The 12,856-nt window shown below is 29.5% G+C and overlaps 1 protein-coding gene across 2 annotated transcripts; it reads left to right on the top strand.

The window, feature by feature from the left end:
- The first annotated feature begins 354 nt into the window (after positions 1 to 354).
- LOC129297239 (UPF0481 protein At3g47200-like) lies at positions 355 to 4,953 on the top strand. 2 transcript variants are annotated; one of them, XM_054935602.1, is made up of 3 exons: positions 355 to 480; positions 3,467 to 4,303; positions 4,422 to 4,953. In XM_054935602.1, the coding sequence occupies exons 1-3, from the start codon at positions 397 to 399 to the stop codon at positions 4,440 to 4,442; spliced, it is 942 nt and encodes a 313-aa protein (XP_054791577.1). In that variant the 5' UTR covers positions 355 to 396; the 3' UTR covers positions 4,443 to 4,953. The 2 variants fall into 2 exon arrangements, with proteins under 2 accessions (XP_054791577.1, XP_054791576.1); XM_054935601.1 differs by having other exon boundaries at positions 3,467 to 4,953.
- The last annotated feature ends 7,903 nt before the right edge of the window (positions 4,954 to 12,856 follow it).

The raw sequence follows: 12,856 nt of genomic DNA, 5'->3' as shown, positions 1-12,856 counted from the left end.
ATTATTGACAAGTCTTATAATTTATATCTGATGTTAGTAAATTAACAAATAACAACTAATGTTATTGATTATTTGACAAATGGATGTAGTAATTTATAAGTGATATTGGTAAATTAACAAGTATAATAAGAAAATTAACAATTAATAATTTTGTATAACAAATTAAAGATATTTTGATCTTTTTATAGTTGGAATTCTTAACTAAAATTTCAGAATTTTTTTTGGACCTATAAGTAATTAAGTTTTTATAGTGGTCCTTAACTGAAATTCTCCCTTATTTTTATTTGCCAACTCCTTGGCCGAAAAAGCTTTAAATGGCCCCAGATTACGGTCTCAATTATCAGCCAAGCTGCTTCGGCGAAGAAGATCGCACGTTCTCATATTCTTTTCCAGGAAATGGAGTCGCAAGATCCGACCATGTTGGGAATTACTGAAGAACAGGGGGAAATTCATCAACAACCTCCCCTCATGAGCGGTCAAGTAAGATTGCTACTGTTTGATACCTATATATGCATGGTACTATAGATTTTTTTAGCATTTCATTTAATTTTTAGTAGTTATGAATCGAAAATATTTGTGAAATTATGATAAATCAATGTTTTCTATGGGCTTGGCCTCTAATTCCTCATTTTATAATGTTACAATCTCTCAATTGTTTTTCTTGTTTCTTTCGACTTTTAGGTTCTATCTAAGATGCATGAGAGATATTTTGATATCTTATAACGATAAAATAGTGCAGTTTTGTATTTTTTTTTCCAAAAAAGGAAACTACCCTCAAATCATCTAGTTTTGATTCATCAATTTTCTTTAATCAATGATCAAAAGAAAAGAAAACAAATTAAAAGGTTGAGATATAAGAAACATTAGAAGCAGGGTGGGGTATTAGAGGGCTCATGCCCACTATGGAATGAGAAAAGTATAGCATCAGTAATAAAGTGTGCTGTTGCTTTGTTTCTTGGTTTAGATCTCATCTGAAACGTATGTTCTTCATTCTCTCACTACAAAAAAAGAAGTGTATTAGTCAAGAAATTAGCTCAGTGTGTTAGCAATCTCATGAATCTTTACCTTGTTGCTAGCTAGTTGATTTCAAAGGGATCTTAAATTTTGAATTAAGAAATTAATATATGATACTTACCTATATACAAATATCAATAAATATATTATTTAAATATACACATTTATTTAACATTATTTTTATTTATTAATATGATAAATTAATTTATTTATGTATATATTTACATTATAATTTTAAAAAAAATTATTATAAGGAGTTTAATATCAAAATGAAAAAATATTTTGGTACAAGCAAGGATTATTCTTAACTGTTATAGTATATTCATAATTTATATTCATATAATATATAATGTATTATATTTTTAAGTATCAATGATTAAGTATAAAATCTAAATTATTATTAGTATATTAATAATTTAAAATAATACATTATAATTATAAAATTAGTGATTTATAGTATAATAATAAGTTATAATATAAACTATGTAACGTATAACATACAAAAAAATTAATTATTTAGTCCTTATAGTTTTAACCCAATTGTAACTTAATCTCTCAACTTTGACTTGTTATAATTCAGTCCTTAAAGTTTTGACTATATTATAAATTAATCCCTGAACTTTACTTCTTGTAATTTAGTCCATGAAGTTTTAACTTCTTAAATATCGATCTCTATATTTTAAAAAATAAAATTATAAAAATTAAAAATATTTTAAACTTTTAATATTTATAATGTTTATAAAGACTAAAAGGGTTTAATAATTTAAAATATTATTAATAAATTTTAAAATATTTTTAATGTTTATAATTTTATTTTTTAAAATATAGGGATCAATATTTAAGAGGTTAAAACTTTAGGAAATAAATTACAAGAGGTAAAGTTCATGAACTGATTTACAATTGAGTTAAAATTTTAGAAACTGAGTTATAATAATTCAAAGTTCAGAAATTAACTTACAATTAAGTTAAAATTATAAGGAATAAATGATTAATTTTTTTATAATATAATATAATATAATTTAAAATAACTCATGGCAAAATTAGCCATGGAATAATGATGGAAAGATTTGCAACGGACTTTTCCATCACAAATTCTGCCATAACCGAAATAAGGTATCTTGGAAACTAAAGGTGGACTTTTCTATTGTAATTAAATTATTTCTTTCATATTAGTGACAGAATTTGTTGTGATGGCTTTTTCCGTCACTAAAATTGTGACAGAATTTCCGATACATAAGCAGCGTATTAGCAACGATTCAATTTCTGTCAGCTAAGTTTCGTCACTATAAATTAGAGCTCGTAAGATGGGTCTCACAGGTTAGCCTGCAGCAGGTTGGCCAACCCGCAAGTGAAAAAAATAGTTTTTTTTAAAATTCTTAAAAATTTTTAAAATTATAATTTTACCTCTTTCTATTATTTTTTTACAGTAAAAAAATCATAAATATCTCCTAAAAATTAATTATTCAAATAACAATAAAAGTCTTTCTAATTAAGACATGCTAATATCACCACTTAAATATACACTAATTTAATTTTATGATCCTTTCGTTCTTTAGTCTTTTACATGACTGATTAGTATTATACATATATGAAATAATAAAAATGCTCTGTCTATCTCCTCTTTTCTTCATTTTGTTTTGGCATTTTTGCTACAAAATTGATACCCCAATTTAAAACACCAATTCTTTTTTTAAAGAAAATAATGATGATTTAAACTCTGACTATTAGATCACTACTCATAATACATTCAGTTCATACCACCTAAACATTCTAGTACCTTTGTATCTGTTTTTTTCTTTTATCTTCAAATTAAGATGATAATATAATATATGATTAGCACTTCATATATATGTTTAATTTTATAAATAAAAAGGGCAGCTAAACTTTTTTCATTTGCTAGCTTGGGTAGCAATATTTTGCAAACAAGATAATTTAAATAAGCTATTATATGAATGAACCAGAGTATAATAAAATATTTTATTTAATTTTATCTTGATCACATTCAGATTATATTATGTCACTATTTAAATATACAAGCAGTGCGTTTTTATTGATTTCTGCCATAATTTAAACTTAAATTAAATAAATGTAAGAGTATCAAGTAGTTAGATTGCAATTTCATGCACACTTGCTTTGAATGCTTTATTTTAAACTCAATATTATTTATTTATTTTTTATCTTTTTTTAAAAAACTATAAGCCTCATAACCCAGGGCCTACCAACTCGCGAGTTAGCTCTCTGCGGGTTCAAGTTATGCGGGGTGAGCCAAAACCGCTTTATATATAATTGAATCTATTTTGTTTAACCCAACTGCAACTTTTTTGTGGGTTGGCGGGTTGGGCCAATGGGCTCAACGCACCCATACTAATGGCTCTAGTCACTAATTACAATTTTGTTTAGTGTGCTATTTTACTTATTTAAGTGCTAATTCCTTTTCCAAATCAAAATATAGTTGGACATTTTGATGGAGGAAATGGGAAAAGTGATTCACCGAAGCGATGAACAGGGTGGCTTGTTACCTGAATGTTGTATCTATAAGGTGCCTCGTACGATCCGTGATCAACATGGAAGCGCTTTTACCCCAAAATTTATTTCAATTGGTCCCTTTCATTACGGTGATAAGAGACTGCAAGATATGGAAATTCACAAAGAAATCTTCTTTACAAGATTTTCCCGTAAATCTAAGAAAAGCTTGAGTGATTTGATTAGTTATTCCATAACTTCGGTGCAAAAAGTTCGTGATTCTTACTCACAGTTCATCAACTTTAGTGACAACGAACTTGTGAAGCTGATACTACAGGATGCCGCTTTTATTATTGAACTCTTTAGTGGGTTCTATGACAGGAAAGAAATGTTATTATACGATGGTAAACTGTCACAACTATGGTTGAAGGAAAATATTCCTCAGGATTTGCTTTTATTGGAGAATCAGCTTCCTTTCTTTTTCATTAACGATTTATACAACACAGCGTTCCCCCCCGACCTTCGTCGTCCTGTCCTCGACCCTTCATTTGATGAGCTCACGTATTTCTACTTTGGCCTTTATAACATCCAAAATTTGACGCCTGATCCTCCTGTGAGAATAGCACACTTCACAGATCTTCTTAGGATTTTCCACTTACCAAAACAGAATCCTCAAAGGGTATCATTCCATCCAGCTAGCGATCTTCTTTTATATAGTGCGCACCAGTTGCAAGATGCAGGAGTAAAATTGAAGGCTGGCACAAGCAAGTGCATATTAGACTTGAAGCTTTCAAGGAATAATGTTCTTGAGGTTCCAGAGATTACGGTAGACAAGGGGACTGAAATTTTGTTTCTCAATATGATTGCTTTAGAACATTTCCATTATCCTAATGAAGCTTACATTACTGACTACTTCCGTTTGTTGGATTGCCTAATTGATTCAGATAGAGATGTGGATGTTTTGATTCATCAGAAAATAATCCGCAGCCATCTTGGAGATAGCAAGAGTGTTGTTGAATTATTTAATAGCGTGCGGAAAAATACTGTTCCGATGACTTTCAGTTCAGAATATTTGGATCTCTGCAGAAGGTTGAATGAATTTTATAAAGATCCTTGGCGCAGCAGAAAAGCAGCTTTGATAAGGGTGTATTGGAGGACACCATTGCAAGCTAAGGCCTCAAGTATTATCGTCATCATACTCCTCATTCTCATAATTATTCGGATGCCTTGACTTGTTGTTGCCCAGTCCTTAAAGTTTGATGTTATCTCCATCCATCCTCACTTTTCCATAAACCGCTTCAGGTCTGAACAAATTCTCAAACATGGCCCCAAAGGCGTTTAAGCATATCCTTAGATGTTGTCATCTTTATTAGCTTCATAAGTAGATTTTTGAAATATGCAATCTGTTAGTGGAATTTCTTCGTCAATGTGATTATGAAGTAGTATTTTTCCTTTGCTGAGAGAAATTTTTTTAAATCATTATCCCAGAAAAGGCCAAAGTAAGGTGGGACCATATATTATAAGCAACTTTATTTAGCGGTTAATAACTCTCAAGTAAAAGAAGTTTTATTAGACAATTATCTAGTGATAACTGTCAATTATTTTTTCCCAAGTATGACCTTTGGTTCGTTCTGTAAGCAAATATTTGATAGATATTTTAAAATAATTATCAAGTACTGCCAAATACTTGATTACCAGATAACGGTCAAGTATTTACTTGACGGTTGTTCCAAAATTTTTAAAATAATCATCAAGTATGTGTATATTTGATGATTATTATAAAATAAGTATTAAGCATTTAAAGGTTTTTTTTTTTTTTAGAAGATGAGAGCTGCTTTTAAAGTAGCCTTGTCCCTACAAATTTGGCAAAATACAATAGCAATACAACCCAGAATCAGCACAACAACAATAATATACTTCATTTTATTAAAATTCCTGTACAATTCAGTCCAAAACCTATACAGTACCTAGACAATCTAGAATCTTAGCTAATTCTAAAATAAAATTCCTAAGCTAAAGTGGCTTAAGGCATCAAAATTGGCCAATAAAGTTAAGTAAGTCTAAACACCTAAACTTGGTGGAGGCCACCTTAGTGACTGACACTATCCACATATTGTATACAGCCATAGCCACCTCTTCAAGGACTTTTTCTATATGTGTAGCTGCATACCTTATGCAAAAGATGTCTTCGAACGTATTGTATGTAAAGAGCTACAACAAAATTAAATTATATATTAGTTAACTAAAGTTGGTTGTAATTTATAATTTATTTTAATTAAGTTTAAGTGTGAGTGCGTTGGTTTAAGTTGCTTTGGAATCCATAAAACTCTGGAAATTTTATATAATAAAGTAGACATTATAAGCTTTAAACCAAGTCCGAGATCACCTCAATTGGTTCAGTAAAACTCAAGTTATGATTTTTCACATTAAAGCTACGAATCGGGGAACCGGAAATGGCCAGAACAGAGTGTTGGTAAGTTTTTTAGTGTTATGTTTTATTGGGCTGAAAAAAGTATCTTATAAATATTTTTATGACAAATTGCACTTCTTTATCTTTCAAACAAGCCAAGGTGTGCTCAAAAATTATTTTTATATAATTATTGGTGAATTTCCAAAGTTATCATTTAATTATGGATAAGAAATACAGCCCAGCTGAAGGGTTTAGCTTGTATTAACAAGTTTGATAAATTGTTTTTTAATAAAGGATTCAATTTGCCTTTGTGAAGCCCAAGTATGTAATTTTTAAAGTGTAAAACTCCAGATATAGATTTTCCAAATTCAGCCTTATTTAATGTTTTTTTGAAAAGCCCATTTAGTACATCTGTTTCAAATCTGAGTTTTGAGCTCAGTTTATCAGTCCAATATTCAAGGCAGTGGTTTCTAGTCTTAAAGGACCTTTCAACCTTTAATCCAAGATAAGTTTTACCCTCACAGGATTTTTGATGAATTAAGTATGATTTTTTCAATGTTGACCCACATTCTTGAAAGAATTTTAGAACTAGTGTCTTGCATAAAAGTGTATCAAGAGCAAGCTAATCCAAGGACTTAGATGTTGTTTCCATAACCTAGGTATACTATATAAGGTCATATAGTAAGTTGTGTTAGTCTAACTAAAGTGGATACTGTAAAAAAGAAAGGCCAATGAAATGGTATAAGAATTGACAGTTACTAGATTAAAAATTTGGTCAATTTTAAATGAATACATTTACTGTGGTCCATGTGTGTAGAGAGTTGAATGCCTTCACACTGAAGATGGTCTTATTTGTCTCAATGTGATACAACACACAACCCTAACAAGGAAGCAATACAACATAATGGGTTATAGAGGACGATTGATAATCATCCTCCATTGAAGGAACACATGTAAGATAGTTATAGAACTATCCCATATAGGTGCAAATATTGGATGGTTATGAACAAACCATCCTATATGAGGTTTCAAATTTAACCAAATTCGGAACCTTTGATGCCATAGAGGATAGCTATGGCCACAACCGTCCTTTATGGCCTCGTGGAGGTTTCTAGTAGCCCTCTACAATAGAAACACAAATATATATATATATATATATATATATATATCATGTAACAAATTAGAACCAAAACTATACTGCTCATAATTCAAAACAACACTATTCACAATTCAAAATCATCAAAAAACTTCTATACATATCTACACAATTTAAAACTAATCATTTTAAACCCTTTAAAATTGAACTAAACTTATAGTTCTTAAAACAAAACTATTCACAATTCAAAATCATCAAAAAACTTCTATACATATCTACATAATTTAAAACTAATCATTTTAAACCCTTTAAAATTGAACTAAACTTATAGTTCTTAAAAAAAATCCAAACTATTGACAATTGAATTAAATTATTCCTAAACTAACTTACTATATATCATTGCTTTGCATTGCTTGTCACATACTTGTCATATGCACATTCACTCCACTCTTTAAGGACTGTATTAATGTGTGGATCCTTAAAATGAGCTATAACATAGTTTGGATAGTACTGCAACATATACGACAACAAAGTTAGTTAATGACAATTAAAATTCATTATAACATGAAAATTAATTTATACTAAATGACATATACCATAGGGGATTGTAGGTTGCCTATGAGTGATGATGTCTTTAGCATATCTTATCACACAATAGCCACAATCATGGCTATTATTGAGTTGTTGGAAGCATTACATGAAGAAAATGATAAATATATGTTGTTGATATAAAAAAAATAGAAAAATTAATGACAAATATGCTTGTATTACATTCCATTCAATGGCATCCTTGTATTCCTTGAATGATCTCTTATGGGGAAGTTTTTCTTTGATGTGATATAGCACTATGGCCCCAAGGAAGACAAATTTAGAGGTAGAATTTTGGAAATAAATAAAACCTTAGTTACTAAATGTACTTACATATTGAATAGTTCTATCATATTTGGTCGGTTTGTTGGATCCTTACCATAAGGAGCAAAATCCAAATAGTATGCCTTTATAGCTTTAGGATTTTTTAGCTCAATCATGATACGCATCCAGTGTTCCCTAAGAGAATTGGACAATGCATGTTACAATTGAAAATTCAAAAAGACAATAAATAGCATAAATTTTATTTGAAAACCAAGTAACTAACCTATTAAGATGAGGAATAAAAAACAAAATCCCCTTTGAAGCTGGTCTTTCTTTAAAGTATGTAAACAGTGCTTGAGCTTATTGTTGTATACGCTGATCCTTTTGGTCGCCTTCATAACTTGGGATCTTGTGAGGGCTGATGAACATGAACCTTTATCCTAGGTTACTAGGGATGATGAAGGTTTCGTACAGGTACGTAAATAAAGAAATTAACAAAAGTAAATATGAATATATAAATGTGAGTAAGAAGTATAATTAAATACCTCATATAAAGATTGACTGGGTTGTAGAAGGCCTCATCGCATGTCAGGATGGCATTGACATTATCAAAGTCAATGATCTCGCCAAACTCTTTTCGATACATATTGTCCTTTAATAGTGCGAACTACACCATCATATTCCTAGTCAATCATACATATTTTGTTAGCATGTTTTGATTTGTCTTAGGAAATGGAGGAGGAACATTCACTAGCACTAGCCTAGAGGTTGGTTGTTCTTGTCTTGGATAGCTAACTTGATTGTCTAGGGGGTCATTTCACTTGGAATAGGCACCGACTAACGTTAATTATTAGAATTTGAAATTAAATTGACTATAATTTAAATTTAAATTGAGATAATGTTAATTAATAGCATATTTGTAGTAGAGTTCCATCTGTGCCTCCTGACCAAACGAGATGCTTAGGCTACACAATATAAGAGCTAACAACGTTTGCTATAATTTTTAACTAGAAGTTTGGTTTGGTTTGAGTAGCATGTACTGGGCATTATTGGGCTTAATAAGCAGTCCTTTCACCCATCCTTATCAAAATATAGGGAACAATTTTTCTTAATTATTAAATTGAATCATTCATTAAACTTTTGAAATATGAGGACCAAAAAGGCAAATTTAGTTAGCGAAAAGGACTTAAAGAATGGGAGCCTTGATCCTTTGTTTAGATGAGAGAAAAAATAGAGAAAAAGAAAAACTATGAAAAAAAAACTCTTAAAAATAGGGAAAAAAATCTTACCATAAATTTTTGAAAATTTATTTTCCTAATTTTCTCTCCTTCCTTCTTATTTTATTTTCATTTTCTCTCTATTCAAATAAAGCATAAAGATGCCATGTAGAATATAGAAAATCACTTAAGAGATTCCTGAAACTCGTTTGAAGTTTTTAAAAATCTACCATGAATCTTCACTATAATTATAAAGTATCAACACCCTAAAGAATGTAAGTGGCCCAAACGAAATAGACAATATACAAATGCAGGGGACCACCAATATACCTTGCGGAAGTTTATATAAACAATTCGAAATTTAATTAATATAAAAAAAATTCAGCAAACCAATATCATGTGATCAAGATAAATGTAACCATTTCACAATTAAGCAAAAGCTTCTTATGGTGGGCCACAATACACGTGTACAATGTTTACACGTTTATCTTTCAAAAACAAACACACCAACCAATAAGCCTTTAGTTCAAATAGCGAAGAAGTTACTCTCTCCGGCGCAAAATATAAAGCATTGATAATTAATTTATAATTTTTAAAAAATATTAGTTGAAGTCTTTATTTTTTTTAAAAAAATATACATCTTTTCAATTTTATCTTCATTAAATATTCTATATAAATGCTTTGATAATGATAATTAAAATTTCAATACATTATTTTTTAAAAGGAGTAATAAATAAAGTAAGAGTATAGTTTTAAAAAATATTACAAAAGTTATTTAATGCCTTATATTTTAAACTAAGTAAGGCTTCTAGAAGATGCCCTATATTTTGATCCGGGGGTAGTATATACTATTTTAACAAGAGGTCTTGAATTCCAGTGAGAACATAATAGTATATATGCTAGAGCTTCTGTGAGCTAAGAAAATCTCAACCTGGCTCAATTTGAGTTAGTCAAGTTTTTTAGTTTAGTATCAAGAAACAAACAAACAACAAACACACCACCCAAGCTTTTTCACCTGCCAGTGAAAGCCATTATTAGTTGAGAAATGTTTTTCCCCCTTTTCTCAGCTCGTGATGCTGCTGACTACACGTTTGCTAGGACGCCATGCAAGCAAGGTTTGAAAGAGTTAACACCATATGTGACACATAAGCATAGTCTACTTTGATTCACTTATTGTAGGAATGTATTTTTTAAACAGATGAAAATTTCATCATGAAATCTTAAGGACTAAGTTATAACAAGTCAAATTTAAAAGTCATGGTATAATTGACTTGAAAGTTAAAAGATAATGATGTTTAAAACATAATGTATATCCTTCTCCTAATCAACAATTAATTACCTTTGTTTTTTTTTAATGGAAAGAAACTCGGAAAACAAAAGTAAAAGGTATCTTTTCTTATATATGTACCAAATTGATTTTAAAATATGAAAAAAAAGAAACAATATTGAAAAGAGTACTAAAGAACGCATACTTCTTCTTGTTCCACCATTTGTTGAGTAGTCTCAGTTTCAGAGGCCAAGTCTTTCTGATTCATGTCATCCTCCATCTCCTGATATGAATTCCTGGATTGTACTATTTATGCTTATTGTCAAATTACTTTTATGATAAATAATCTTAAGCACGTATATATATATGCTTCTGATTAAATTTCATCTAGTGCCACGGATCTTAGATCGTTGAATAATATGTAGCAGCATCAATAATTTTTCTCATGAGTAAGGACATCCACGTCCTTATTTGCGTTGATTAGGCAATCCAACACAAAAGTACCTAAACTTTTACTTCTTAAACTTTATTTTAATTATTAATTTAGTTCTTGAATTTTAACCAAGAGCAACTTGAATCTTGTAATTTATTGAGTTACGAATTATAGGAATTAAATTATGCAGAGTCAAAAAAACTATTAGAACTAAGTTGTTCCTAAGCTAGTAAAAAACTATAAGGATTGAATTTAGAGTTAAAATTCAAGGATTGAATTGATAATTGAGAATAAGTTTAGAGACTTAAAGTTTTATTTTTCTTTTTTCTTTTTAAAAATACAGATATGCAATGAAGGATTCTCTGAGGTCAAGAAATGATAAATGAGCAAAGAGCAGTGAAATGATACTACTTCTTATCCCAAACTCAAAGTTTTAAGTTTATGTATCTATTTTCTTTATTATATATTAGTTTTCAAACTCAATACATTGGTTTAAATTCACTTATATTTGGACTTAACAATCAAGATAAGATGCTAATTCATAGCTTACCCTTGTCAAAATCTTTTTGCTATTTACTACTACATTTTTTCGCACTTGCAATATTAATGTAATACGTGTGCGTTTAGCTTCATATTAAAAATCATACATTCATATACATACATAAATATATCATGCAAGTATATGGATACTAGATTCTTGTGAAAGTATATGAAAAGATAGGGAGAAAGAGGATTTGGGTCTCTGATCATGATAGACCACAAGGGACGGTTGTTGGGTTGCCTCTTTCATGGACGACAATGATAGTGGCGGGTCCCTCAACTCTCTTTGTGACTCACTACTTTGCTTCCCTTATCTCAGTCTATCTGACTTTTCTTTTCCTCCGAAACTACCCCAACCCTCTTTTCCCTCCAAAATTATTAGGAATTTAATAATTTCTTAAATCAATGATACTAGCAGATGTTTGGTTCAACTAGCTAGCAAAAAGTAATACCAACTTAACAAGATATTTAGAGTTTGAATTTTAGAAATGCAATATCATTAATAGTAGAGCTTCCACCCAAAAAATCCTCACCTAACTGCAATTTATTTTTTTTAAAAAAATTTGCTGGAGATCCTAACTATCATCATTAGAATAATATTTTTAGACTTGTCATTCTCTTTTGTTATCCTCTAACTCTTTGCTGCTAATAAAAATAAAATAATTGAATCTTAAGAGGTGATTGTGGAGGAAAAACTTTAGAAAATAATGATGAAAATACGTAGAAGAACAAAGCTATCTTGCGGGACTTACGATTAGTGATTGATGCACAAATAATCTTAATTAACAAATTAAAGCTCCTCAAATGAAGAATTCCTTCGTCTTTTAAGAAGGTTCTGCTTTTAAAATTATCCGCCTGTTATATATATATATATATATATATATGAGACTTTGCTAGTTAATGAATATGAAATCCTGCTGCCTTTTTCTTTCCTTCAAGACTGAGTTTTGCCTTTTTTTCTACACTATGGATGGCAAACAAATGAAAAGCCTCGAGATTTGAAGGGCAAAAGGGTCAATTTTTTATTTTATGTTCTAGAATATAATTGTGATTTTTAGGATCTTTAGTTAACAGTAAATGTTATCTCATATATGTCCTTTAGTATAATTGTTTTTAAATGTGGATAAATAAATGAAATGGGTCCCATAATTGATCTCCTACTACAATACTCTATATCACCATAAAATCCGAACTTTATTAATTCAATAAAGTTTAGCTAATACATACTCCCTCTATTAAAAAATATAAGATATTTTAACCTAATTGTACACCCAATAAAGTAGTTACTTATTTTTAAATTAACTCTATCTTTCTATATTTATCTCTATTTAATAGGCTGTTTTATCCTAAAATAAATATAAAGTGATTTATTAAAAAGGGCACTTTTTTTAAAAAAAGTAATGATTACATTTTAAAAAACTAAAAATACTTTATATTTTTGAACATGAAACCCTTCAAAAATTGCCTTACATTTTTTAATGGAGGGAGTATAATACAAATATCTATCAAGTGTCAATAAAAAATATAAACAGAAAAAAAGAAGCAAAACATTCTTTTTTTAAAA

Source organism: Prosopis cineraria, unplaced genomic scaffold (assembly GCF_029017545.1).
Source record: "Prosopis cineraria cultivar Desert tree isolate PC_DT_omini unplaced genomic scaffold, ASM2901754v1 PC478, whole genome shotgun sequence".
NCBI lineage: Eukaryota > Viridiplantae > Streptophyta > Magnoliopsida > Fabales > Fabaceae > Prosopis > Prosopis cineraria.
Note: the sequence above shows the minus strand (reverse complement) of the source record. Positions and strands in the feature narration are given on the sequence as shown.

Coding starts and splice junctions, on each gene's coding strand:
- LOC129297239 (XM_054935601.1), top strand. CDS start 397: ATGGAGTCGCAAGATCCGACCATGTTGGGAATTACTGAAGAACAGGGG. Junction 481..3,466: donor CTCCCCTCATGAGCGGTCAA/GTAAGATTGCTA, acceptor ATCAAAATATAG/TTGGACATTTTGATGGAGGA.